At 49.9% G+C, this 27,435-nt stretch overlaps 2 protein-coding genes and 1 long non-coding RNA gene across 25 annotated transcripts in view; 2 read left to right on the top strand and 1 right to left on the bottom strand.

Moving 5' to 3' along the window:
- The window catches only part of NDUFA3 (NADH:ubiquinone oxidoreductase subunit A3), a 427,160-nt gene that overhangs the window by 235,483 nt on the left and 164,242 nt on the right, over positions 1-27,435 (top strand). The window contains exon 1 of one of the 22 annotated variants that reach the window (XM_077981756.1): positions 374-377. The exons of 18 other annotated variants lie outside the window; for them this stretch is intronic. The gene's annotated coding sequence lies outside the window, so the exon portion shown is untranslated. Of the gene's footprint in view, positions 1-373; positions 378-753; positions 759-2,157; positions 2,162-2,510; positions 2,515-27,435 lie in introns of those variants that run through there. 3 more of the 22 variants (XM_077981768.1, XM_077981761.1, XM_077981792.1) reach the window with 3 other exon arrangements.
- CACNG7 (calcium voltage-gated channel auxiliary subunit gamma 7) overlaps positions 770-27,435 on the top strand; it is a 31,326-nt gene continuing 4,660 nt past the window's right edge. For both annotated transcript variants that reach the window (XM_002808208.4, XM_015124841.3), the window contains exons 1-4: positions 770-1,664; positions 4,701-4,925; positions 6,417-6,503; positions 7,263-7,403. In XM_002808208.4, the coding sequence (XP_002808254.2) occupies positions 4,730-4,925; positions 6,417-6,503; positions 7,263-7,403 (424 nt within the window). In that variant the 5' untranslated portion in view covers positions 770-1,664; positions 4,701-4,729. The remainder of the gene's footprint in view (positions 1,665-4,700; positions 4,926-6,416; positions 6,504-7,262; positions 7,404-27,435) is intronic.
- Positions 10,286-26,067, bottom strand: LOC144337327 (uncharacterized). The gene is made up of 2 exons (XR_013410301.1): positions 23,907-26,067; positions 10,286-11,106 (listed from the first exon to the last, which is right to left on the bottom strand). It is a non-coding gene; the product is annotated as an uncharacterized LOC144337327 (long non-coding RNA).

Below are 27,435 nucleotides of genomic sequence, written 5' to 3' on the forward strand. Positions count from 1 at the left end.
AAGAGAAAATATCACAGAGGGCACCAACGTCGACAGTGCACAGTGAGAGAGGGGCACGGAGATCACTGGGAGTGCCAGGTGGCGACCCCGGCGCAGAGACCCAGCTCGTCCGTGTTCACCACAGCAGCCACGCAAGCTCACATGCACATCCAGGCTCAGACACTGGGGAGAAGTCCTTCCCAAGAGGGGAGATCACAGTCTCGCCTCCTCTTGAGAGACCTAGAGACCCGATCAGAGGAAGAGATCCCCTCGTCAGAGCAACCAAAACCGGCCAGAACCCGTGAGCCTAGGGATCGGTGACGGAGGCACACGGCAGCCAGACGCGCCTTCTGGGCCTCTTTCCCTTGACCCACTTGCAAGTCTGGGGAGTGCCGGGGACGGTGCAGATGCACTACATTTCCCAGCAGGCCCCGCGGCAGACCCTTCCCCCAAGTGCGGCTCCTCGCTGCCAGGGCTGATGGGAAATGTAGTCTCCGGACAGGGCCAGACCAGCGGAGCGGAGTGCCTTGTCTGTGTGTTTGGAGGGGACTGAGCCCCAAAGCTTCGCAGGCTTCCTTGCGGACCCGGGCACTTCTTCTTCCCTGCAGGCTCCTGGGTTTCTATGTCCCGGTCCAGCTGGATGCTGGGGCTTCCCCTCTCTCCCCCATCACCGCCGCGACACCCCCATCCCGTGCCCGCAGGCCCCAGCCCCCGCTCCGACCCTCGGCGGGCGGCCTGCCCCTTTAAGAGTGGCCCCGCTGACATCACGGCGGGGGGGGGGGGGTGGGCTGGCCCGGCTCCCGGCTCCGCGGCGGCTGCAGGACCCGACTCCGCTCTGCGCCCGCCCGCTGCTGTAGGGACCCCGGCCCGGGACGCCCCCTCCCGCTTCCTGCAGTCGTCCAGACCCCAGGCTCCGCCCCAGGCCTGGCTAGAGCCCCAGTCCTCGTCAGGGGACCCCCAGGATTGTCCCTGCTGTCTCTCCTTCTCAGAGTCTCTCTCTCTCTCTCTCTCTGTCTCTCTCCGCCTCTGTCTCTTCTCCAAGCTCAAGGTCTCTGGGTCTCAGCATCTCTCAGCCCCAGGCCTCTGGGCGTCCCCCTGTCTCTTTCTGTCTCTTTCTGGTCTCCGACCTCTCCACTTCCCGGGCCTCGGAATCTCTGCGCCTAGGTGGTGAGGGGTGGTCCTAAACTCTGTCTCTCTCCCTCCTTGTCTCTCTCTGTCTCCGTGTCTCCTTCAGTCTCCAGACCTGAGTCCCTGGACTTCTCGGCCTCAAGGTCTCGGCGTGACTTTCTCTCTCTGCCCTGTCTCTCTTTGTGCCTCTGCCCCTCTCGGGCTCTCTGCCTCTGTTTCTATTCTCTCTCCCTCTCTGCCTCCCCCATCCTCAAGGCCCATCTCCCTCCCTCGCTGCATCCTTCCCCCCTTCCCTCCCCGCCCCTCCCCTCCTCCGCAGTAGCCAATGAGCGGCCGCCGGTTCCTGCTCCCGGCTCCGTCCGCCGAGTGAGGCCGCGGGCGCGGGGGGTGGGGGGTGGGAGGCCGGGAGGGGGCCGGGACGCCGGGCTCCGGGGCGGGGGCGGGGGGCGCGGGCACCGGCGACCCCGGTGGCGGCGGCGGCGGCCGGGGGAAGCCGCGGGGCCGGTCATGCGGCTGCGGGGCCCGCGGCCCGGAGCGTCCGCCCAGCCCTGAGCGAGGTGAGCGCTAGAGGAGGGTCCTGGGAGGAAGAAGGGGCGCCCCTCGAGGTGTCTGCGAGCCGGGTTTGGGGCGACAAAGGACCCGAGGGGCTCCAGGGGTGGTGGGATCCTGGCAGTCGGGACGCCCGAATTCGGGCGGCTATGGGGGATGCAGGGACACCTGGGCCTGGCGATCCTGGAGGACGGGGTCCGAGGGTCCCGGAGTGGGAAACTGCACGCTTCATGTCCGAGTCGCAGCGACCGTGGGCTGGGGAGGGCAGAGGCCGGGTCCTTGAGGAAGGCGGTACGGGGCGAGGGCGGAGGACCCAGGCCGGCCAGAGCAGGGTGTGGGTCTGGGAAGGGGTCCCCAGAAAGGCGGAGTTACAGTCTCCCGAGAGATGGAAGGGAGATGGAGTTTGGGCTTAGGACTTGCAGAATGGGACCCCAGAGATTCAAATGCCTGAATCCGCGAAAGGGTGGGAGAAAGAGGGAGAAGAGGAGGCTCCAGGCCTGGGGGGAGGGTCCCAAAGGAGGAAAGGTTGGAGGAATAAGGAGATCTGGGCTGGCCAGTGAGAGTGAGGAGGAATTGGAGCAAGATTGGGTTTTAAAACGGGGTGCAAGAATGTGGAGGAGAGACGAGGTCCCAGCTGGGAGTCAGAGGGGCGAAAGGGGAAAGCTGAGATCGGCTACCTGGGACGGAGGCAACCAGGGTGGCCGGGGTAATGGTGCCCGTTTCCGGGCCCACAGGGCTGCCAGAGGACCAGGCAGCTCGCGGTCAAACCCCGGAGCCGCCGGGCGGGGGATGGGAGGAAAAGCTGGCCAGAGCCTTCCCAGACTCTGGATCTCGGAGGCCTCCAAGAGGCTGGGGGGGAAGGAGGGGGGATCTGGAGGCTGGGAGTGCGGGGTGGAGCGGGGAGGAGAGAAGGTTGTCTCAGACTCCAGAGTCTTTATTCAGGTGGAGCAGAATTGCAAGGCTAGAAGAATTCTGGTTAGGGAAAGTGGAGTTTTATGTCTTGATTACTTTGTTGGGGAGAGTGTTTAGGGGACTCAAGCTTCACAGTTAAAAATATCCCGGGTATTCAGGCATGTAGCCGTCTCTGGTTGATACAGGCTGAGGGTCCCAAGTAGAGACCCCCAAATCATGGGATTGTGTGGCTTGGGGAAAACTCTTGCAGGGGTCGGGGAGAATCGTGGGTAAGGAATTGCAAGTCCTTGAGCTCTGGGTTGAGGAGCTCCCTCGTTGGAATCTCTAGGTTCCTAAGTGGAATTGGGGAGGCCACCGATATGAACTGGGGATCTCCTGTTTGGAGTCTAGTGTATGAAATCGGGGCTCCATGCTGGATGTTGAAGAGGATCTGTGATTGGAAGTCCCAGCATGGGAAACCGAGGTCCAGAACCTCTGGTGGGAAGTGTTAGGGGAGGCGGTTTTGGGACTCCTGCTTGGGATTTTAGAGTTCAGGGCACTGAATCCTAGTTGGAAGGATGAGAGTCCGATGTTTGACTGGGGTGCTCTGATTAGGATGCTGGATTGGTGGTGGTGGTGGGTTCCCAGCTCATTCATGATTTTTTTTTCTTTCTTTTGAGATGGACTTTCACTCTGTCACCCAGGCTGAAGTGCAGTGGCGCGATCTCGGCTCACTGCAACCTCGCCCCCTGGGTTCAAGCTATTCTCCTGCCTCAGCCTCCCAAGTAGCTGGAATTATAGATGTGAGCCACTGTGCCCAGCTAATTTTTGCATTTTTAGTAAAGACAAGGTTTCACCATGTTGGCCAGGCTGGTCTCAAACTCCTGACCTCAAGTGATCCACCCACCTCAGCCTCCCAAAGTGCTGGAATTACAGGTGTGAGCCACCTCACCCAGCCCCATCTCCTGATTTTGACATTCTGGAATCTCTAATCGAGATTCTGGTTCTATGTCTCTGGGTTCCAATGTTCTGGGACTCAGCAGCCTGTGAAGATGTTCCAGCATTCCAGGTCCAGGGGCCTGCCTAGATGTGGGAGGTTAGAATTACCGTTCTGGCGCTAGGATCTGGGTTGTGAGATGTCATCTCAGATTGGGGTATCAAATGAGGTCAAGGCACAGGATCAGAGTTAGAAGGTCATGAGTCAAGTTCTTGGTGTTAGAATTGGGTGTTAGGCTCAAGATACAAATCCAAGAGGCTAAACTTAAGTGGGGGCCTCTGCTCAAAGTCTTAGGGCAGAGGTCAAGGGTGTGAAGCCCCGGTATGGGGTTAGAGATCCTTGGTTAGTGACCCACTTTGGGGATTTCTGGGTGCAGTTCAGAGACAGGGTGCAAGAAAATGTATCAGGGTATCAGATTAGGGCAGGGAGTTAAGACTGGGTAGCCTGGGTTAGAGTTTCTGGCCAGCTCAAGTTGTAGAGCATCCAGGGTTCAAGCCCAATGCCCTGTGCTCTGGGATCTAAGTCCTGGCTCAGAGTTCAGGTTATTGATTCTTGTTGGAGTCTGATGTTCACAACTGGGGGCTTCGATCGGCGCACAGAGACAGGGCTGTGGGATGCCAGGTCCTAGAGGTAAAATCATTGATTGGCCTAATAGTTTCCGACTCACTGACCCACACTCAAGGTTAGGGACTCTGGTGGCATCTGATTTCTAAGTTAGGGTCTCAGGTCAGCAGGTGAGGTTAGGTTTAGGCAGGGAGACCTTGTTCTGGGGTTCAGAATCTCAAATTAGAATTTCTGCTCAGAGTCACAATATTTGGGACCCAAGTCCAAACACGGTTGGAGCCAAGATTCAATCTCTGGGCCTGGGCTGAAAGTTAGGATCAGAAATCTAATTCTGGGGTTGGGATCAGGATCTGGAGCCAGAGCACAGGCAGCAGGTTTGGGGAGCTCAGTCCTGAGGCTGAGGCTCAACAGTTGGTGTCTCTGGTCAGAGTCTAGGGTTGGGGTCATGGGTCAGGCCAGGGAGGTCAGATCTGAGAGAGTTCCATTTGGGAGTCGGTGTCTCTGGCTAGGACCCAGCATCCCGGGTTGCTGCATGGGGTCAAGCACTCTGGTCGGTCCCGTGGAGCTCTGCACTGCAGCTTCCCTCTCACAGGCCCCGCAGGGCGCCCCCTGCCTCTGAGGATGAGTCACTGCAGCAGCCGCGCCCTGACCCTGTTGAGCAGCGTGTTTGGTGCGTGTGGCCTGCTCCTGGTGGGCATCGCGGTCAGCACTGACTACTGGCTGTACATGGAAGAGGGCACAGTGCTACCACAGAACCAGACCACCGAGGTCAAGATGGCCCTGCACGCCGGCCTCTGGAGAGTCTGCTTCTTTGCAGGTACAGCCCTCACCTGTCTTCCACTCAACAGTTTCTGCCTTGCCTGGGGTCTGAGAGTCTTAGCCATAGTTCCATCCATTGGGTTCCAGAAATCCAGAAATGGATCCTGATTCTCTCCCGGAAGTTCAAATTTCTACATGGAGTCCCAATGACTAGCCCTTTATTCCTGGATCTAGGAGCCCCAGTGCTGCAGGTCTGTAACCCCTAAGGAATTATGGAGTCCTTCCTTAAAGTTTGTAGTCTAGGTTTAGAACTTGTCCACTGCACAATTTCAGTGCTGAATGGGCAAGATTAAAAAAAAAAAAAAATGCATGGGACGGGCGCGGTGGCTCACGCCTGTAATCCCAGCACTTTGGGAGGCCAAGGCGGGGAGGTCCCTTGAGCTCAGGAGTTTGAGACCAGCCTGGCCAACATGGTGAAACCCCATCTCTACTAAAAATACAAAAATTAGCTGTACGTGGTGGCGCACCTCTGTAATGCCAGTTACTTGGGAGGCTGAGGCAGGAGAATCGCTTGAATCCGGGAGGTGGAGGTTGCAGTGAGCCGAGATCACGCCCCTGCCACTGCACTCCAGCCTAGGTGACAGAGTGAGACTCCATCTCACTCTGCCTAGCTCTGACTGGTGGCGTGCACCTGTAGTTCCAGTTATTCAGGAGGCTGAGGCGGGAGGATTGCTTATGTCCAGGAGTTCGAGGCTGCAGTGAGCTATGATAGTGCTGCTGCACTCTAGCCTGGGTGACAGAGCAAAACCCTGTCTCTAAAGAAAACAAAAAACAAAAAAAGAAACAAACAAAAAAAATATGCCTCCCAGGGACCACAAAGACCCATTCATTGTAAGAATCCTGGCTCCCCAGACCTCGTCCCCTTTAGGGACCATGAGTTCTGATCTACAGATCTTTCGTTGTTTAGGACCTAGAATTCCAGCCTTGTCCTCCTCCAATCAGGAATCTCTAGGGCAGCCAGAAAGAGGAGTCCCAGGCCAGGCGCAGTGGCTCACGCCTGTAATCCCAGCACTTTGGGGGGCCAGGACGGGCAGATCAAAGGTCAGGAGTTTGAGACTAGCCTGGCCAACATAGTGAAACCCCGTCTCTACTAAAAATACAAAAATTAGCTGGGCATATTGGCATGTGCCTGTAGTCCCAGCTACTCAGGAGGCTGAGGCAGGAGAATCACTTGAACCCAGGAGGCAGAGGTTGTGGTGAGCCAAGATCGTGCCACTGCACTCCAGCCTGGGCAACAGAGCGAGACTCCATTTCAAAAAAAAAAAAAAGAAAAGAAAAGAAGAGAAAAGAAAGAGGAATCCCAGACAGACATCCACCTACCCCCTTTCCCAACACCCCTGGAGTGGTACAGCTTGTAACCCTTGGGCTAGGCCTTGCACCCCCAACCTGGGGTCTCCCCTCTATCCATCCTGCCCCCACCCCCACCCCCACAGCCTCTCTAGAGCTTAGGAGCCTCTCATCCAGGCCCGTCTGTTTCTCTTCCCCCCAGGTCGGGAGAAAGGTCGCTGTGTGGCCTCAGAATATTTTCTTGAACCAGAGATCAACTTGGTGACGGAAAACACGGAGAATATTTTGAGTGAGGGGATGTGGGGGTGCCAAGGCACAAGAGAGCAAGATCACAGTCAAGTCCTGGAGTCCTGGGAGGGGGCAGGACTAGGGAAATGGTGGGGTCCAAGGGAAGGAGGGGAGGCTTGAAAGAAGGCAGAGTGGGTCAGGCGTGGTGGTTCACACCTGTAATCCTAGCACTTTGGGAGGTTGAGGTGGGTGGATCACCTGAGTTCAGGAGTTCGAGACCAGCCTGGCCAACATGGTGAAACCTTGTCTCTACTAAAAATACAAAAATTAGCTGGGTGTGGTGGCACGCGCCTGTAGTCCCAGCTACTCAGGAGGCTGAGGCAGAAGAATTGCTTGAATCTGGGAGATGGAGCTTGCAGTGAGCCGAGATTTCGCCACTGTACTCCAGCCTGGACAACAGAGTGAGACTCTGTCTAAAAAAAAAAAAAAAAAAAAGGAAGAAAGAAAGACAAGAAAGAAAGAAGGCAAGGCAGAGTGGTTAGGTAAGGAGAAAAGGCAAGGTTGAAAGGGTGAGGTCCGGTTGGTGAGGAGCAGTTAATCAGAAAGGGGGCGGAGTTAAGCCCAAGGGGGTGTGGCCTATGTGAGGGGGCGTGGCAGGCTTGTGTCCACGGAGGAAATATCAGGGGAAGGGGAGGAGTCAGTGGGGAAAGGGAGGAGCCAAACAAAAATGCAGAGGTGGCGACAGCAGAGGTCAAGGAATGGGGAAGTGACCCACTGGAGATTCCCTCCTCACTCCTGTCTCTCCCCATCCCCTCCCCAGAGACAGTGCGCACGGCCACCCCCTTCCCCATGGTCAGCCTCTTTCTCGTGTTCACGGCCTTCGTCATCAGCAACATCGGCCACATCCGCCCGCAGAGGACCATTCTGGCTTTCGTCTCTGGCATCTTCTTCATACTATCGGGTGAGCCTAAGGACTTGTGGGCTGGGGGACCATTTCCAGTTCCAGGGACCTGTGGTTCCTTTTCCACTTAGCCACTTCTTTGCTGTGTGGCCTGGGAGGAGTTGCAGACCCTCTCTGAGCACCACTTTCCTTCTATGTGCAATGGAAATAGCAGTGCCCATTGCAAAGCGTCCTTTAGAGGACCACATTATAGCGAGGGCTAACTGGGTGCTAATTAGGTACCAGGCTCTGTTCTGATACTCACAACAACCTTGTGAGGTAAATCCTATTAATAGCCCATTTTACAGATACGGAAACAGACACTCAGAGGGATGAAGTCATTTGCTCAGGGCCATACAACTAGTGAGAGGCAGAGCTGGGAGTGAAACTCACGCAATTCGCCTCCGGAGGCTGTATTTTTAACCACTGCTGATAAACTGCAATTAACAGTTTAAAGGACTCCTTATTTTCTGTGCAATATTTTGTTCTAAATTTTTTCAAATAAATGGAAAAGTCCAAAGAATTTTATAGCGAACACCCATGTAGCCACCACTTAGAGTCAAACATTAACAGATCACTAGACTTGCATGATCTTGCGTCTGTCCATCTGTCTATATGTCCAACCATCCATCAATCTACCTTATTGTCTAGATGCATTTCAGAGTAAGTTTCAAGCATCAGTACACTTCACCCTACTTACATCATCATACATGTGATTAGCTAGAGTTCAATATTTGTTTACGGTTATTTTTTTTTTCTTCTTTTGAGGCACAAGCCTCTTTTGCATATATGAAATCACACCCATCTCCTAACATCACTACCTAGGAGTTATTATTAGCACTCACTTGATAAAATGGGGGTTCCAATGCCCAGAATTGCAGAGAGTTGCCCAAGATACCAACATAAACTATTTCCAGAGGACTTGAGTGTCCAGAGTTCCAGTAAAGCCTTTTTTCTTTCTTTTTTTTTTTTTTTTTTTGAGACGGAGTTTCGCTCTTGTTGCCCAGGCTGGAGTGCAGTGGCATGATCTCAGCTCACCACAACCTCTGCCTCCTGGGTTCAAGCAATTCTCCTGCCTCAGCCTCCCAAGTAGCTGGGATTACAGGCATGCACCACCACACCCGGCTAATTTTCTATTTTTTTTAGTAGAGATGGGGTTTCTTCATGTTGGTCAGGCTGTCTCAAACTCCCGACTGCAGATGATCTGCTCGCCTCGGCCTCCCAAAGTGCTGGGATTACAGGCGTGAGCCACTGTAACTGGCCTTTCTTTCTTTCTTTTTTTTTTATTTGAGACGGAGTCTCCCTCTGTTGCCCAGGCTGGAGCCCAGTGGCGTGATCTCGGCCCATTGCAACCTCTGCCTCCCAGGTTCAAGCGATTCTCCTGTCTCAGCTTCCCGAATAGCTGGGATTACAGGTGTGCACCACCACGCCCAGCTAATTTTTGTATTTTTAGTAGAGATGGGGTTTTGCCATGTTGGTCAGGCTGGTCTTGAACTCCAGGCCTCAAGTGATCCTCCTGCCTTAGCCTCCCAAAGTGCTGGAATTACAGGCATAAGCCACCATGCCTGGCCTAAAACCTTTTTCTTGAGTGTTAATCTCCTCCAGATTTCAGCTGAGTCCAATCCAATTCAGTCCAATTCAGCTAAAATCAGCCCAAATCAACTCAGCTCGAGTACATTTAACTCCATCCATCCAACCCAGCTAACCCCAATTCATTCTGACTCAATTCTTCAGTTCAATTCAAATGAATTCAACATAATTTAGTTAAACTCAAATCAGATCCTTGTAATTCAGTTGATGGTTTATGAACAAACCCCACTGCATGTCCTGTCTCCATTCTGTCCCCTGGGGCCAGCACTCAGCTCCCTCTTTTCAGTGGCTGTGCAAATAGTTGAAAAGGGATTCTCCAACTAAGCAACTGAGATCCAAAGTGCCTGATCCAGGATCCCCTCCTCCAGTCTCTGCTCCTCACCCGGCCTCCTCTGGGTTTAACCTCCCCCATGCCTTCAACCTAACCTGAAGAGACCTTTCCCAGGGAAGGCAGGGTGCAAGCTCCGTGCAAACTTGAATCACAGCGTGTGGAGCCAGACACTGAGCTAAAATAAGACGTGGAGAATATCACGATCCTAGAGTGTCAGAGCGGAAAGGTCTCATCATTTTTCAAATGGAAAAATAGTGGCCTAGAGAGAAAAAGTGGGGCAAGAGTAGATAGCATGGGGATTTTTATTCAACCCGTCAAAATCATTATAAGGAAAGTCCCATTGTTTGCGGTTCACAGGAACAGAAACAGGGGCTTGCAGAGGCGACATAGCTCGTCAGTGGCAGAACTGGGATTGAAATCTAGGGTATTCTGATTCCTAAATCCATGCTTATACCACCCACTGCACCAGGAACTGACTGCCCAAGGTCACGCTGAGGATCAGTGGTGCAGGCAGGCTGGAAGTCACGTCTCTAGGGTAACAATAGAGTAATTTGGAAGAGATTGAATCCAACTGCCTGAATTCCTTCCTAGCATTCATTTCACCTATGCACTCCACCCCAAGGTATCCAGGCATGTGCTGCCAAGCTTGTGGGGTGTAGTGGCTGAAGGCCACATGTTGTGAACCTAGAAAGAACTGGGTTCAAATCTTGCCTCTATCACTTACTCATGGTTTAAACCAAAGCCTTCTTTTGTGGAGTTATTGAGGGGACAAATCTTGGTCAGCGGTTGGCAAGCTTTTTCTGCTTAGGGCCAGATAGCAAATATTTTAGGCTACGTGAGCCATAGGTTCTCCAATGCAAAACTATTCAACTCTGCTGGGAGGCAATTGGCCACTGTAGTGCAAAAGCTGCCAGGTTAAGCAAATGGGAGTGGCTATGTTCCAGTGACTACTCGTGGACTCTGAAATTTGAGTTCAATGTAATTTTCTTTTTTTTTTTTTTTTTTTTTTTTTTTTTTTTTTTGAGACGGAGTCTCGCTCTGTAGCCCAGGCTGGAGTGCAGTGGCCGGATCTCAGCTCACTGCAAGCTCCGCCTCCCGGGTTCACGCCATTCTCCGGCCTCAGCCTCCCGAGTAGCTGGGACTACAGGCGCCCACCACCTCGCCCGGCTAGTTTTTTTTTTTTATTTCTTAGTAGAGACGGGGTTTCACCGTGTTATCCAGGATGGTCTCGATCTCCTGACCTCGTGATCCACCCGTCTCGGCCTCCCAAAGTGCTGGGATTACAGGCTTGAGCCACCGCGCCCGGCCTCAATGTAATTTTCATGTGCATGAAATAGTCTTCTTCTTTTGATTTTTTAAGTCAAATTTTTAAATTTAATTTATTTAAATTTTTGTTTTTTTAAATCAAAAGAAGAATAATAGGTAAAAATCATGCTTAGCTCGCAAACCATACAAAAGCAGACAGTGGGCCAGGTCGTCATTTGCCAACCCCCGATTTAGATCATGAGTGTAAAGCATCTGACCCAGCGCCTGACTGTAACAATAAGTGCTCAACACTTGTTGTTTTAAGTAAATAAATAAACATAGTAATAATAGTGGTAGTACTAGCGGTGGTGGTGGTGGTGATAGTAGTAATAGTACTAGCAGTAACAACCAACTTTTTAATTTTTTTTTTTTTTTTTTTTGAGACAGAGTCTTGCTCTGTCACCCAGGCTGGAGTGCAGTGGCCCGATCTCAGCTCACTGCAAGCTCCGCTCCTGGGTTTACGCCATTCTCCTGCCTCAGCCTCCCGAGTAGCTGGGACTACAGGCGCCCGCCACCTCGCCGGGCTAGTTTTTTGTATTTTTTAGTAGAGACGGGATTTCACCATGTTAGCCAGGATGGTCTCGATCTCCTGACCTTGTAATCCGCCACCTCAGCCTCCCAAAGTGCTGGGATTACAGGCGTGAGCCACCGTGCCCGGCCTAACTTTTTAATTTTTATTTTACTTTTTTATTTTTTATTTTTTTGAGATGGAGTTTTGCTCTTGTTGCCCAGGTTGGAGTGCAATGGTGCAATCTCAGCTCATTGCAACCTCTGCATCCCAGGTTCAAGCGATTCTCCTGCCTCAGCCTCCCGAGTGGCTGGGATTACAGGCATGTGCCACCACACCCAGCTAATTTTTTGTGTTTTTAGTAGAGACGGGGTTTCACTGTGTTAGCCAGGATAGTCTCGAACTCCTGACCTCAGGTCGCCCTCGGCCTCCCAAAGTGCTGGAACTGCAGGCGTGAGCCACCGCACCTTGCCCTTATTTTTATTTTTTAATTTTTTCCCCTTCTGGCCAAATTTCAGCTCACAACAACCAACTTTTTTGGGGGTCCAGACAGTTCTAGGGGCTTTATACATATTAAGGTATTTATTTTTATCCACCCTGTAAGGCAGGTGCCATTAACATCCCCATTTTACCATTGGGAAAACAGAAACATGCAGAGGTTACGTTGTTCCATAAGGGAAGCAAGATTCCAACCCAGGCTCCTCACCATGGCATTATGCTGCCCCACTAAGGTTAAAGCATAAAAAAGGAGGAGATTTAAAATGAGAGGTTAAGGACAGAAATAGTACCAATGCCTTGGGACTTGGAATGGAATAGCCTGGTGTGACTGCCTCCTGTTCCCAATGAGGAAACCAGGGCTCAGAGAGAGAAAGACAGGGATTGCCTCAGGCCTGGTCATTGGTGGAGTTGTCCTCAGGCCTGGTCATTGGTGGAGTTGTCCTCAGGCCTGGTCATTGGTGAAGTTGCCCCAGGTCTGGTCATTGGTGGAGTTGCTCCAGGCTGGTCATTGGTGGAGTTGCCTGAGTCTGGTCATTGATGGAGTTGTGCCAGGCTGGTCATTGGTGGAGTTGCCTGAGTCTGGTCATTGATGGAGTTGTGCCAGGCTGGCCATTGGTGGAGTTGCTCCAGGCTGGTCATTGGTGGAGTTGCCTGAGTCTGGTCATTGGTGCAGTTTCCCCAGGTCTGGTCATTTGTGGAGTTGCCCTAGTCTGATCATTGGTGGAGTTGTCCGAGGTCTGGTCATTGGTGGAGTTGTCTGAGGTCTGGTCATTGGTGGGGTTGTCCCAGGATGGTCATTGGTGGAGTTGTCTGAGGTCTGGTCATTAGTGGAGTTGCCCCCGGTCTGGTCATTGGTGGAGTTGCCCCAGGCTGGTCATTGGTGGAGCTGCCCTGGGCTGGTCATTGGTGGAGCTGCCCTGGGCTGGTCATTGGTGGAGCTGCCCGAGTCTGTTCATTGGTGGAGTTGCCCCAGGCCTGGTCATTGGTGCAGTTGCCCGAGTCTGGTCATTGGTGGAGTTGCCCGAGTCTGGTCATTGGTGGAGCTGCCCCAGGCCTGGTCATTGGTGGAGCTGCCCCAGGTCTGGTCATTGGTGGAGCTGCCCTGGGCTGGTCATTGGTGAAGTTGCCCGAGTCTGGTCATTGGTGGAGCTGCCCCAGGTCTGGTCATTGGTGGAGTTGCCCTGGGCTGGTCATTGGTGAAGTTGCCCGAGTCTGGTCACTGGTGGAGCTGCCCCAGGTCTGGTCATTGGTGGAGCTGCCCTGGGCTGGTCATTGGTGAAGTTGCCCGAGTCTGGTCATTGGTGGAGCTGCCCCAGGTCTGGTCATTGGTGGAGTTGCCCCAGGCTGGTCATTGGTGGAGCTGCCCCAGGGCTGGTCATTGGTGCAGTTGCCCGAGTCTGGTCATTGGTGGAGCTGCCCAAATCTGGTCATTGGTGGAGCTGCCCTGGGCTGGTCATTGGTGGAGCTGCCCAAATCTGGTCATTGGTGGAGTTGCCCCAAGTCTGGTCATTGGTGGAGCTGCCCTGGGCTGGTCATTGGTGAAGTTGCCCGAGTCTGGTCATTGGTGGAGCTGCCCCAGGTCTGGTCATTGGTGGAGTTGCCCCAGGTCTGGTCATTGGTGGAGTTGCCCCAGGCTGGTCATTGGTGCAGTTGCCCGAGTCTGATCATTGGTGCAGTTGCCCGAGTCTGGTCATTGGTGGAGTTGCCCCAGGCTGGTCATTGGTGGAGTTGCCCCAGGCTGGTCATTGGTGGAGCTGCCCCAGGTCTGGTCATTGGTGGAGTTGCCCGCGTCTTGTCATTGGTGCAGTTGCCCCAGCTCTGGTCATTGGTGGAGCTGGCATTCAAGTCTAGAGAAACCAGTGGAAGGACTAGGGCAGGAGGGATAGGGTCACAGCTGGGCATTAAATGTCTCACAGGGACCTGTGCTGGAGATGGACTAGAGGGAAAGAGACTGGAAATGTACAAACTGAGGAGGCTTGTTTAGTGGCCCAGGCCATAGCAGACAAGGTCTGTGCTGGGGCTGGAGATGTGAGGAAAAGGCAATTGGATGGCCATGTGAGAGAGGGATATTGATGGAAGAATCAATAGAATCAGATGACTGACTGGATGTGGTTGGTGGGAGAAGTGGGAGGAAGCTAGACAGGCATTGATTTTTTTCCAGGTCATAAGAGGCTTGCGCATGCATGTCCCACATTAGCCCCTGATCATTAAACATGATCTGTGCATATGTTAATTCATTCAGTCTTCAGATATCCTGTATACCAGGCCCTGTCCTTGGCACAGAAGACACAATTAAATCCTCATGTATAACTCAGATGCACTCACTCACAGAACAGCTCTTGACTACCTGTCAGTCAAAACTTTTCACACTTTTTCTTAAATTCCTTCAATAGATTCCCATCGCACTTAGAATATACCCAAATGCCTCAGTCTGGCCTCCAAGGTCTTCTATGATTTGGCTACCGCTCAGATCTCTGACCTCATCTCCTCAGCCACTAGCACTCTCCGCATTGCTTATAAGTTCAGCCTACACTGGCCTCATTCTTCTCCTTGAAAATGCGAATCACAGCCTCACCTCAGGACTTGGTACACTCATTATTCTTCCCTGCTTGGAAGTCCCTTCCCCACCTCCAACTCCATCCGGCCCTGATTCTCAGAAGCCTCAAACTTTTTTCTCTTCAGAGTTGCTTTCTCTGACAACAGTACCTAGTATTCCCTTACCCCTGCTGTACTATCACATGCTTTGTTTTATATTTTTTAATAGCATTTATTGCTACTGTTGTGATATTTGTTTTCTGTCTTTTTGTACCAGAATGTAATCTTCAAAAGGGCTGAGACAGGCCAGGCATGGTGGCTCATGCCTGTAATCCCAGCACTTTGGGAGGCCAAGGTGGGTGGATCACTTGAGGTCAGGAGTTTGAGACCAGCCTGGCCAACATGATGAAACCCTATCTCTACTAAAAATACAAAAATTGGCTGGGCGTGGTGGTGGGCCCCTGAAGTCCCAGCTACTTGGGAGGCTGAGGCAGGAGAATCACTTGAACCTGGAAGATGAAGGCTGGAGTGAGCAGAAATCATGCTGCTGCACTCTAGTTTGGTCTACAGAGCAAGACTCTGTCTCAGAAAAAAGAAGAGTGAGGAGGATGCTGAGACCTTTTCTTTCCTTTCTTTTTCTTTTCTTTTCTATTCTTTTCTTTTCTTTTCTTTTTGAGACAGAGTCTCGCTTTTTTACCCGGGCTGGAGTACAGTGGCGCAATCTCCTGCCTTAGCCTCCCGTGTAGCTGGGATTACAGGAGCCCGCCGCCACGCCTGGCTAATTTTTGTATATTTAGTAGAGACGGGGTGTCGCCATGTTGGCCAGGCTGGTCTCGAATTCCTGACCTCAAGTGATCCACCCACCTCAGCCTCCCAAAGTTCTGGGATTACAGGCATGAGCCACTGCGGCCCAGCGGGCTGAGACCTTTTCAAACATGTTCTTGTTTGTGTCTTAGAGCCTAGAAGTGTTGTTTGTATGAAGTGCAAACTGAACTATTTCCAGAATGAGTGAGGGCAGAATGGATGAGTGACAGTCCTGGGTATTCTGAGAAAAGGGATGATGCATTAACCTGACATAGTAGGGTGCTGTGGGGAGGGTGAGAGAGACCAGGGAGGGCTTCCAAGAAAAGGTGACAGCTAAGTTGATGCCGAAAGGGTCAGGGGGAAATTTTCAAGTCCAGAAAGAAAGGAACTGGTTTGGAGATGGAATTCACAGCATGCGATAAGGCCCTAGAGAGGAGCTAGGACAGGCCAGGCACAGTGGCTCATCCCTGTAATCCCAGAACACTAGGAGGCTGAGGCAGGCAGGTCACCTGAGGTTAGGAGTTCGAGACCAGCCTGGTCAACATGGTGAAATCCCGTCTCTACTAAAAACACAAAAATTAGCCAGGCATGGTGGCAGGCGCCTGTAATCCCAGCTACTTGGGAGACTGAGACAGGAGAATCGCTTGAACCTGGGAAGCGGAGGTTGCCGTGAGCCGAGATTGTACCATTGCACTCCAGCCTGGAAAAACAAACGAACAGGTTGCCGTGAGCCGAGATTGTACCATTGCCCCTGGAAAAACAAACGAACACACACACACACACACACACACACACACACACACACACACACACACACACACACACACACACACACACACACACACACACACACACACACACACACACACACACACACACACACACACACACACACACACGAAAGAAAGCAAGCAGGCAGCTAAGACAGAGGTCGACGCCAGTGCACCTGTCCATGGTCCTGAAACCCAGTTGCTTTCAAGCCAGGATGGTTCTATTCAGCTTGGAATGTAGGTGACTCTTGCCTACTGTGCTTTAAGAATTACAAAGCAGATGAAGTTGAGGGGGTGGGAAGAGAGTAAGAGAGTTGGATTGCAGAGAGAGAAAGGGGGAAGGGAGGGAGAAAAAGAGAAAGGAAAAAGACATTATTTTTGGAGAACCAGGGCTAATGCAAAATGGCCAGAAAGAAAAAGGGATGATAAGAATGACTTATTACAAAGAAAAAAGAAAAAAAAAATATTTTCCTCAGTGGAAATATTTCTTTCTTTCCCATCAGACCCTGGTCCTGACTCTGCTTATAGAGACTGGTATTTATTTATTTATTTATTTATTTATTTATTTATTGAGGCAGGGGAAATCTGCCTCTTGGTCTGTTGCCCAGGCTGGAGTGCAGTGGCGCAATGTTGGCTCACTGCTACCTTCACCTCTTGGGTTCAAGCAATTCTCATGCCTCAGCCTCCCGAGTAGTTGGGATTACAGGTGTGCACCACCACACCTGGCTAATTTTTTTCGTATTTTTGTAGAGATGGGGTTTCACCATGTTGGCCAGGCTGGTCTTAAACTCCTGACCTCAAGTGATCTGCCCACCTCAGCCTCCCAAAGTGCTGAGATTACAGGCATGAGTCACCACACCTGGCAGAATGTTTGTTATTTAGAGCTGTAACGTGAAACTTGGGCCTTAAGTCTGGGGTTGGAGTGAACTGTGAGGCAGGTGTTGTCAGCAGGAACAAGATCACAGACAGCCTGGAACGACAGGCTGAATTGTTTCTCCTGTGGACAATGTGGAACCAAGGAAGGGTTCTGAGCCTGGAGGGATAGAGTCTGCTTTGGGTTTCAGAAAGGGAGATGAAGACTTTGGAACAATGGTACAAACATGCAGAATAAGGCCTGAAGGCCGGGCACGGTGCTCACGCCTGTAATCCCAGCACTTTGGGAGGCCGAGGTTGGTGGATCACAAAGTCAGGGGTTCAAAACTAGCCTGGCCAACATGGTGAAACCCCATCTCCACTAAAAATACAAAAATTAGCCGGGTGTGGTGGCACATGTCTGTAATCTCAGCTACTCAGGAGGCTGAGGCAGGAGAATCACTTGAACCCAAGAGGCAGAGGTTGCAGTGAGCTGAGATGGCACCATTACACCAACTCCAGACACAGAGAGACTCCATCTCAAAAAAAAAAAAAAAAAAAAAAAAAGAGAGAGAGAATAAGGCCTGATCTGGGGCAAGGGACTTGGGGAAGCAAAAAGGGGGTTATATTTATGAGAAATTCAGGAAGTAAAACAGACACAATTTGATTGTCCTTCGGTGACCATCCCTGATGGATGAGAGAGAGAAAGAGGGAGAGAGAGAGAGAGGAAAAGAGGAATGAAGCTGATTCCCCTGCATTTGCGTTAGGCACTGCAGTGAGTGCGATTTCTGGGCTTCCTTCAATCTTCCTTTCCTATAAACCTGCTCATATTTCAAGACCAATCTCGGTGTGTTTTCACCATGTAATGCTTCATGATCACTTTCTTTCTTTTTTTTTTTTTTTTGTTTCTATTTTTTGAGGTGGAGTCTCGCTCTGTCACCCAGGCTGGAGTGCAGCAGCATAATCTCAGCTCACTGCAACCTCCACCTCCCAGCTTCAAGCAATTCTCCTGCCTCAGCCTCCCGAGTAGCTGGGATTACAGGAGCCCGCCACCACGCCTGGCTAATTTTTGTATTTTTAGTAGAGACAGGGTTTCACCATGTTGGCCAGGCTGGTCTCAAGTGATCCGCCCTCCTTGGCCTCCCAAAGTGCTGGGATTCCAGGCCTGAACCACCACATCTGGCCTATAATCACTCGCTTACTGCGTCTCAACATTGTGGAATACTAGAAGTTGAAAGTGTTATGGAAGTTCAGAGCAAGGAAAAGTTAATTCTTGGAAGGGATAGAGGAATGGTAGGATTTAGAGTGAATGAGCTTTTCTAGTCATTCTAGCTGCATGGCAAGTATATGCATTCATTCAAACAGTATTGACTAGTTGCTGGAGAATAATAAAGAACAAGGTGGACTCGTTTCTAGTATCATGGAGTTCCTAGCATCCAACTGGGGATGGAGGAGATGTCTAATAAAAAAGTAACAAATAGATAACATAATGTTAGATGGTGCTACATGCTACAAAAAAATAAATAAATAAAAATAAAAAATAAAAAAAAAGCAGGTTAGGAGAAGGAGAGTGATGGGGAGGGGTTATTATATTATCCCACCCACCTGAATGTTTTTCTCTCTCTCTCTATCTTTCCCTCCTACCTCACCTTTTTTTTTTTTTTTTTTTTTTTTTTGAGACAGAGTCTCACTCTGTCACCCAGGCTGGAGTGCAATGGCGCCATCTCTGCTCACTGCAACCTCTGCCTCCTGGGTTCAAGTGATTCTCCTGCCTCAACCTCCCAAGTACCTAGGACTACAGGCGGGCACCACCATGCCTGGCTAATTTTTTTTTTTTTTGAGACGGAGTCTCACTCTGTTGTCCAGGCTGGAGTGCAGTGGCTCAATCTCAACTCACTGCAACCTCCACCTCCAAGGTGCACAAGATATTTCCTACCTCAGCCTCCCGAGTAGCTGGGATTACAGGTGCCCGCCACCACGCCCCACTAATTTTTTGTATTTTTAGTAGAGACGGGGTTTCATTGTGTTAGCCAGGATGGTCTCGAACTCCTGACCTCGTGATCTGCCTACCTAGGCCTCCCAAAGTGTTGGGATTACAGGCCTGAGCCACCACACCCGGCCAATTTTTGTATTTTTAGTAGAAATGGGGTTTCACCGTGTTGACCAGGCTGGTCTTGAACTCCTGACCTCAGGTGATCTTCCCTTCTCAGCCTCCCAAAGTGCTGGGATTACAGGTATGAGCCACTGTGCCTGGTACCACCTCACTTTTTAAACACACCACACACAGATTTTTTTGGCTTTAGCATTTGAAAGTAAATTGCAGACATGTTGATAGTTCATCTCTAAAATTAAGTGTTAGTATGTGTCCTTTAAGGATAAGGGTCGGGTGGTGTGGCCTCACTTTGGGAGGCCGAGGTGGGCAGATCCCTTGAGCTCAGGAGTTCAAAACCAGCCTGGGTGACGTGGCAAAATCCCGTCTCTCCAAAAAATACAAAAGTCAGCCGGGCATGGGGCATGCGCCTGCAGTCCCAGCTACTCGGGAGGGTGAGCTGGGAGGATGGCTTGAGCCCAGGAGGCAGAGGTTGCCATAAGCTGAGATCATGCCACTACACTCCAGCCTGGGCAACAGAGCCAGATCTTGTCTCTAAATAAATAGAAGAATAATGACATTCTTCTACGTAACTACAACAACATTATCAGACCTAGAAATTTTATAATTCCATAATATAATTTAATACATTTTTAAACTGTCTGGCTATTTCAAGAATGTCTTTTATAACTGTTTCCCCAGAACCAGGATTCAATCTAGGTCCATGCGTGACATTTAGTTAATAAGTCTCTTTTTTGGCTGGGTGCAGTGGCTCATGCCTATAATCCCAGCACTTTGGGAGGCCGAGCTGGGCGGATCATTTGAGGTCAGGTGTTTGAAACCAGTCTGACCAACGTGGTGAAACCCTATCTCTATTAAAATACAAAAAAGTTAGCTGGGCGTGGTGGTGGGTGCCTGTAATCCCGGCTACTCAGGAAGCTGAGGCAGGAGAATAGCTTGAACTCGGGAGGCGGAGGTTGCAAGTGAGCTAAGATCGCGCCACTGCATCCAGCCTAAGTGACACAGTAAAACTCTGTCAAAAACAAAACAAAATAAAACAAAACCTAATTCCACTACTATTTGTTTTCACAACACTGACTTTTTTTTTTGAGACGGAGTCTCGCTCTGTCGCCCAGGCTGGAGCGCAGTGGCTCGACCTCGGCTCACTGCAAGCTCCGCCTCCCGGGTTCACGCCATTCTCCTGCCTCAGCCTCCTGAATAGCTGGGACTACAGGCGCCGGCCACTACGCCCGGCTAATTTTTTTTTTTTTTTTTTTTGTATTTTTAGTAGAGACGGGGTTTCACCGTGTTAGCCAGGATGGTCTGGATCTCCTGACCTCCTGATCCGCCCGCCTGGGACTCCCGAAGTGCTGGGATTACAGGTGTAAGCCACCGCGCCCGGCCAACACTGACGTTGTAAATATTTCTCATTATTAAAATATAAAAAAAAGCCAAGCACAGTGGCTCGAGCCTGTAGTATTAGCTCCTCTGGAGGCTGAGGTGGAAGAATCATTTTGAACCCTGGAGATGGAGGCTACGCTGAGCTGTGATGGTGCCACTGCACTCCAGCCTGGGCAACAGAATAAGACCCTGTCTGAAAAAAATAAATAAATAAAAATTGAAATAAAATAGAGAAAGAATAGTATAATGAAATTCATGGATCCTGTACTCAGTTTCAACAATTACCAACATATGGCAAATCTGTTTTTAGTCATATTGCCATGTCCTCTTCTGCATTTCACTACATTATTTTAAAGCCAGTCTCAGACATCATTTTATTCACAGACATTTCAGTATATCTCTGAGTTATAAGTAGTCTTTTATTTACTATAACCACAATGCCATGATCAAGCCGAAGCAAATAAGAATATTCACTTCCTATTATATCTAGTTAATGCTCACTCTTCCCCACTGGCCTCATAAATGCCTTTTCATAGTTCATTTGTTGCAAATCAGATCCAAGTTCCACATATACATTGAGTTGATAGATCTCTGAAGCCTCTTTCAACCGAAAACGGTCCCTCTCCTATTTTTTTCTCGCCATTTATTTTTTTGAGAAATTTGGATTTTTGTTGTATGGAATTCCCACATTGCAGAGCTTTCCAATGGAATCCTCTGTTGTGGTTTAATATGTTCATCTCTTCCAGTGTTTTATTTCTTTTCTCTCTCTCTCTCTTTTTTTTTTTTTTGAGACAGAGTTCCGATCTTGTCGCCCAGGCTGAAATGCAATGGTGCAATCTCGGATCACTACAACCTCCGCCTCCCAGGTTAAAGCGATTCTCTGGCCTCAGCCTCCCAAGTAGCTGGGATTACAGGCACCTGCCATCACACCCGGCTAATTTTTGTACTTTTAGTAGGGACGGGGTTTCGCCACGTTGGCCAGGCTGATCTCAAACTCCTGACCTCAGGTGATCCACCCACCTCAGCCTCCCAAAGTGCTGGGATTACAGGCGTGAGTCACTGAGCCCGGCCTTTTCTTTTTTTGAGACGGTCTCACTCTGTCGCCCAGGCTGGAGTGCAGCGGCACAACCTTGGCTCACTGTAACCTCTACCTCCCAGGTTCAAGTGATTCTCCAGCCTCAGCCTCCTGAGTAGCTGGGATTACAGGTGCCCACCCCCACGCCTGGCTAATTTTTTTTTTTTTGAGATGGACTGTCACTCTGTTGCCAGGCTGGAGTGCAGTGGTGAGGTCTCAGCTCACTGCAACCTCTGCCTCCCAGGTTCATGCAATTCTCCTGCCTTAGCCTCCCGAGTAGCTGGGACTATAGGTGCCCAGCACCACACCTAACTAATTTTTGTATTTTTAATAGAGAGGGGGGTTCATCATGTTTTGGACAGGCTGGTCTCAAACTCCTCAGGTGATCTGCCCGCCTCAGCCTCCCAAAGTGCTGAGATTACAGGTGTGAGCCAATGCACTGGCCTATTCCTGTATTTTCTTGTAAGCCAAGATCTAAAGGAAGCTTAGATGGATGCAGGTTTGATTTTTTTTTTTTTGGCAAGAACACTTTACAGATAGGTGGTGCTATTCACATCCTGTTGTGTCTATTACATCAGGAGACACGGAATGTCTGATTGTCTCTCTTTTTGAGATATTAGAGTTGATCGCTGGTTTGAGTGTCATTAGCTTGGTCCATGTCATCGTTTTTCTGAAGACTGAGGGACAGGGTATCCTGGTGAATGTCCTGCATCTTGGATTTATTGTTTAATTCATTTTTATTTTTATATTTATTTATTTATTTTTTATTATTAATTTTTTTTGAGACGGAGTCTTGCTCTGTCACCCAGGCTGGAGTGCAGTAGCCGGATCTCAGCTCACTGCAAGCTCCGCCTCCCCGGGTTCAAGCAATTCTTGTGCCTCAGCCTCCCGAGTAGCTGGGATTACAGGCCTGCACCACCATGCCCAGCTAATTTTGTATTTTTAGTAGAGGTGGGGTTTCTCCATGTTAGTCAGGCTGGTCTTAAAGTCCCGACCTCAGGTGATTCACCCGCCTCGGACTCCCAAAGTGCTGGGATGACAGTCGTCAGCCACTGCTCCCAGCCGCATCTTGAATTTATTTGGTTCTTCTTCGTAACATTTCATTTGTTCCTCTTTCCTTGTATTTTCTGTAACCTGGAAGTTCTGTATAGACTAGAGGCTCGATATCATTCACGTTAAACATCATGGGCAAGAAAAGCCAGAGGTGCCGCCATGTACTTTGTATCCCATTACTCCAGGGAGCAAATAATGTCAGGTTGTCCTACTATGAGTGGTACCAGCTCGAACCCTTGGTAAAGGTGGTGTCCATCAGAGCTCCCAGGGGAAAAGGTAGGTTTTTCTTTTTACAGTGAAAAAGCAAGGCCAGGCACAGTGGCTCACGCCTGCAATCCTAGCACTTTGGGATTCCGAGGCGAGAGGATTGCTTGAGCCTAAAAGAGTTTGAGACCAGGCTGGTCAACATATTGAGACCCTGTCTCTCCAAAAACAAAAAAAGCAAAACAAAACAAAAAAGTTAGCCAGGTGTGGTGGTGCATACCTGTTGTCCCAGCTACTCCAGAGGCTGAGGCAGGAGGATCGCTTGAGCCCAGGAGTTTGAGGCTGCAGTGAGCCATGATCATGCCATTGCACTCTAGCCTGGGCCATACAGCGAGACCCCATCTCAATAAATAAATAATGAAATGAAATACTAGTGTGCAGGTAATACTTTAGCACTTTGAAAAAAAAAATCTCTGGTTTGGGATACTCATATTTTAAACTTTTTATTTTGGAAAAATTTTAACACTGCAGGATGCTTGCAAAAATAATACAATGAACTCTCATATCCTTCACCTAGCCCAGTTTTTCAACATTTTACCACGTGTGCCTTTCTGTCTGTCTCTCGCTCCATATACACATATGATCTATATACACATATATGTATACACATGTTACATATACATATATACATATGTATACACATGTTATATATATACACACAAATATATACATATGTGTGCACAAAAAATATATATATACACACATTGATGCAACCACTTGAATATAAGTTGCAAACACTTCACTAGTTCAGCAAGTATTCCCTAAGAACAAGGGCATTCTCTTACCTAACCACAGTACAATAATCAAATTCAGGAAGTTTAAGGTCTATAAAATACTATAGCTAATACCTAGTCCTATATTTAAATTTCACCGATGCAAATTTTTTTTTTTTTTTTTTTTGAGACAGTCTTGCTTTGTCACCCAGGCTGGAGTGCAGTGGCTCAATCTTGGTTCACTGCAACCTCTGCCTTCTGCCTCAGCCTCCTGAATGGCTGGAACTACAGGCTCATGTCACCAAGCCTGGCTAATTTTTGTGTTTTTAGTAGAGACAGGGTTTCACCATGTGGGTCAGGCTGGTCTCAAACTCCTGAGCTCAAGCGATCCACTCACCTTGGCCTCCCAAAATGCTGGGATTATAGGCGTGAGCCACCGCCCCCACCCTCCAATATTGTCTTTTTTTTTTTTTGAATTGGAGTTTCACTCTTGTCATCCAGACTGGAGTGCAATGGCGCAATCTTGGCTCACTGCAACCTCGGCACTTCCTGGGTTCAAGTGATTCTCCTGCTTCAGCCTCCCGAGTAGCCGGGATTACAGGCACCCACCACCACGCCCAGCTAATTTTTTTGTATCTCTAGTAGAGACGGGATTTCACCATGTTGGTCAGGCTGGTCTCGAACTCCTGACCTCAGGTGATCCATCTGCCTTGGCCTCCCAAAGTGCTGGGATTACATGTGTGAGCCACCGCGCCTGGCCTTTTTCTTTTTTGTTTTATTTTGTTTTGTTTTTGAGACAGTCTTGCTCTGTCACCCAGGCTGGACTGCAGTGTGCAATCTTGACTCATTGCAACCTCCACCTCCTGGGTTCAAGCGATTCTCCTGCCTCAGTCTCTCAAGTAGCTGGGACTACAGGCACGCGCCATCACACCTGGCTAATTTTTGTACTTTTAGTAGAGACAGGGTTTCACCCTGTTGGCCAGGCTGATCTCGAACTCCTGACCTTGAGTGATCCACCCACCTTGGCCTCCCAAAGTGCTGGGATTATAGGCGTGAACCACCACGCCCGGCCCAATGCTATCTTTTTTACTGTCACTTTTTCCTGATTCAGGATCCGATCTAAGATCACTCTTTGCATTTCCCTATTGTGTCTCTTTAGTCTCCTTTCATTTTTTTTTTTTTTTTTTTTAGTACGTGGAGGATACCATGTGAACCTTTCATTTTTTATGGAGCTCTGCTGCCTTTTTTTTTTTCTCTTTTTCAATCTTTCATGTTGACGTTTTTGAAGAGTGCAGCCAGTTGGGCTGTAGAGTGTCCCACTGTCCTCATGAGTGGATTCAGGTTACACATTCTCAGCAGGAACACGACACAAAGGAGGTAGTGGCTTGCTCAGCTCTCTTCTCCGGAGGCCCGTGGTGTCGGTCTGCCCTGTTGCTGGTGATGTTAACTTCGATCGCTTGGTTAAGGCGGCATCTGCCATGTGCTTTCAGCGTAAAGGAAGCTTTTTCTCTCTGTAATAATTAATAGATCTGTGGGGAGTTTCTGTCATCCAGCGATGGAGCATCCTCTTGTGACTCTTGCCTGAATCTGACATTACTACTAGGATTGCAGGATGGTGTTTTCTTCTAACTCTGTTATTCCACCTACATGGATAAATTGGTGTGCTACTGAAAAGAACTTTCTCTTTTTTCTTATTTTAAATATATCAGTGTGGACTCATGTATTTTATCTTATTTTGTTTGTAATTTAGTTGTTTTTTTTTTTTTTTTTTGGAGACAGTCTCACTCTGTCACCCAGGCTGGAGTGTGGTGGTGCGATCTCGGCTCGCTGCAAGCTCCGCCTCCCGGGTTCAAGCAATTCTTGTGCCTCAGCCTCCCGAGTAGCTGGGATTCCAGGCATCCACCACCACGCCTGGCTAATTTTTGTATTTTTAGTAGAGACCAGGTTTCACCATGTTGGCCAGGCTGGTCTCAAACTCCTGACCTGAAGTGATCCGCCCACCTTGGCCTCCCAAAATGCTGAGATTATAGGCGTGAGCCACCGTGCCCGGCCTAACTTAGTTTTTTGAGACAGTCTCGCTCTGTCACCCAGGCTGGAGTGCAGTGGCGCAATCATAGCTCACTGCAGCGAACTCCTAGGCTGAAGGGATCCTCCTTCCTGAGCCTCCCAAGTAGCTAAGACAACAGGAACTATTTATTTTTAGTAGAGATGGGGTCTCACTATGTTGTCCAGGCTAGTCTTGAGCTGCTGACCTCAAGTGATCTGCCCACCTCGGCCTCCCAAAGTACTGAGATTCCAGGTGTGAGCCACTGTGCCCAGCCTCCATTCTTTTTCTTTTCCTTTTCTTTTTTTTTTTTTTTTGAGACAGAGTCTTGCTCTCTCCCAGGCTGGAATGCAGTGGCGCAATCTCAGCTCACTGCAAGCTCCACTTCCCAGGTTCACGCCATTCTCCTGCCTCAGCTTCCCGAGTAGCTGGGACTACAGGCGCCCGCCACCTCGCCCGGCTAATTTTCCGTATTTTTAGAGAAAATTAGAGTAGAGACGGGGTTTCACCGTGTTAGCCAGGACGATCTTGATCTCCCGACCTCGTGATCCGCCCGCCTCGGCCTCCCAAAGTGCTGGGATTACAGGCGTGAGCCACCGCACCTGGCCTCCGTGTGTGATTTTGTTAGATGCTACTAAATCCCTTTTCACGTGGCGGCACCATTTGGCATTCCCACCAGCAATGCAGAAGAATGTCCATTCTCTCAGCCTCCCCAAAAAAGTGTACTGTGAAGCTTTTAAACTTCTGACTACTGGTTGATGAGAAGTGGTAGCTCGTCATATTTTTCATCTGCATTTCTCAAATTTTGAGTGAGGGAAATATACTTTTTTCAACAAGGAGATCATAAAAGACCCCTCCCCTCCCTCCCTCCCTCCTTCCCTCCTTCCCTCCCTCCTTCCTTCCTTCCTTGACAGAGTTTTGCTCTTGTTGCCCAGGCTGGAGTACAGTGGCACGATCTTGACTCACTGCAACCTCTGCTTCCCAGGTTCAAGCAATCCTCCTGCCTCAGCCTCCCCAGTAGCTGGGATTACAGGTGTGTGCCATTGCACCCGGCTAATTTTTGTATTTTTGGTAGAGACGAGGTTTCACCATGGTGGCCAGGCTGGTCTCAAACCCCTGGCCTCAAGTGATCCTTTCGCCTGGGCCTCCCAAAATGCTGGGATTACAGGTGTAAGCCACTGCGTCTGGTCTATAGAAGGTCTTTCTAAAGAGGCAACAAGTGAAGAGAGATCTAAGTGACAGAGACAGACATGGGGAAATCTGTGGGAAGAGCATTTGGGGTAGAAGGAACAGCAAGACCAAAGGCCCTGAGGCAGAAGTGAGCTTGAGGAGTGCAAAGAAGAAAAAGAAAGTTAGGTGTTCTAGGCTGAGTGTGGTGGCTCATGTTTGTAATCCCAGCACTTTGGGAGGCCAAGGTGGAAGAACTGCTTGAGCCCAGGAGTTCGAGACCAGCCTGGGCAACATGGGGAGACCCTGTCTCTACAAAAAAATATAAAAGTTAGCCAGGCATGGTGGTGCATGCCTGTTGTTCCAGCTACTCATGAGGCTGAGGTGTGAGGATCGCTTGAGCCAGGGAGGTGGAGGCTGCAGTGAGCTATGATCACACCAGTGCACTCCTGCCTGGACAACAGAGCAAGGCCCTGTCTCAAAAAGAAAAAAATAATAAAGTAAAGAAACTTTGGTGGTCTAAGAAGAAGAAACAAGGAGAAACTGATCAGAGATGGTGTGGGCCAATACCAGATTGTTTATGTACTGTAGTCTGAAAGGTCAGCGAAGTTTTCTGTAAAAAGCCAAATAATAAATATCTTCAGCTTTATTGGCCACCCAGTCTCTCTTGCAACTGCTCAGCCTTGTGAGATGTGAGGCCAGGCACAGTGGCTCACGCCTGTAATCCCAGCACTCTGGGAGATGAGGTAGGCAGATCACTTGAGATCAGGAGTTCAAGATCAGCCTGGGGAACATGGCAAAACCCTGTCTCTGCAAAAACTACAGAAAATTAGCCGGGCATGGTGGTGTGCACCTATGGTCCCAGCTACTAGGGAGGCTGAGGTGGGAGGATCACTTGAGCCTGGGAGGTGAAGGCTGCAGTGAGCCATGATTGCCCCAGTGCTCTCCAGCCTGGGCAACAAAGCAAGACCCTGTCTTCAAAACAAAACAAAACAAAAAAGGCTGGGCATGGTGGCTCACACCTGTAATCCCAGCACTTTGAGAGGCCAAGGTG

This window comes from Macaca mulatta, chromosome 19 (assembly GCF_049350105.2).
Source record: "Macaca mulatta isolate MMU2019108-1 chromosome 19, T2T-MMU8v2.0, whole genome shotgun sequence".
Classification (NCBI taxonomy): Eukaryota; Metazoa; Chordata; class Mammalia; order Primates; family Cercopithecidae; genus Macaca; species Macaca mulatta.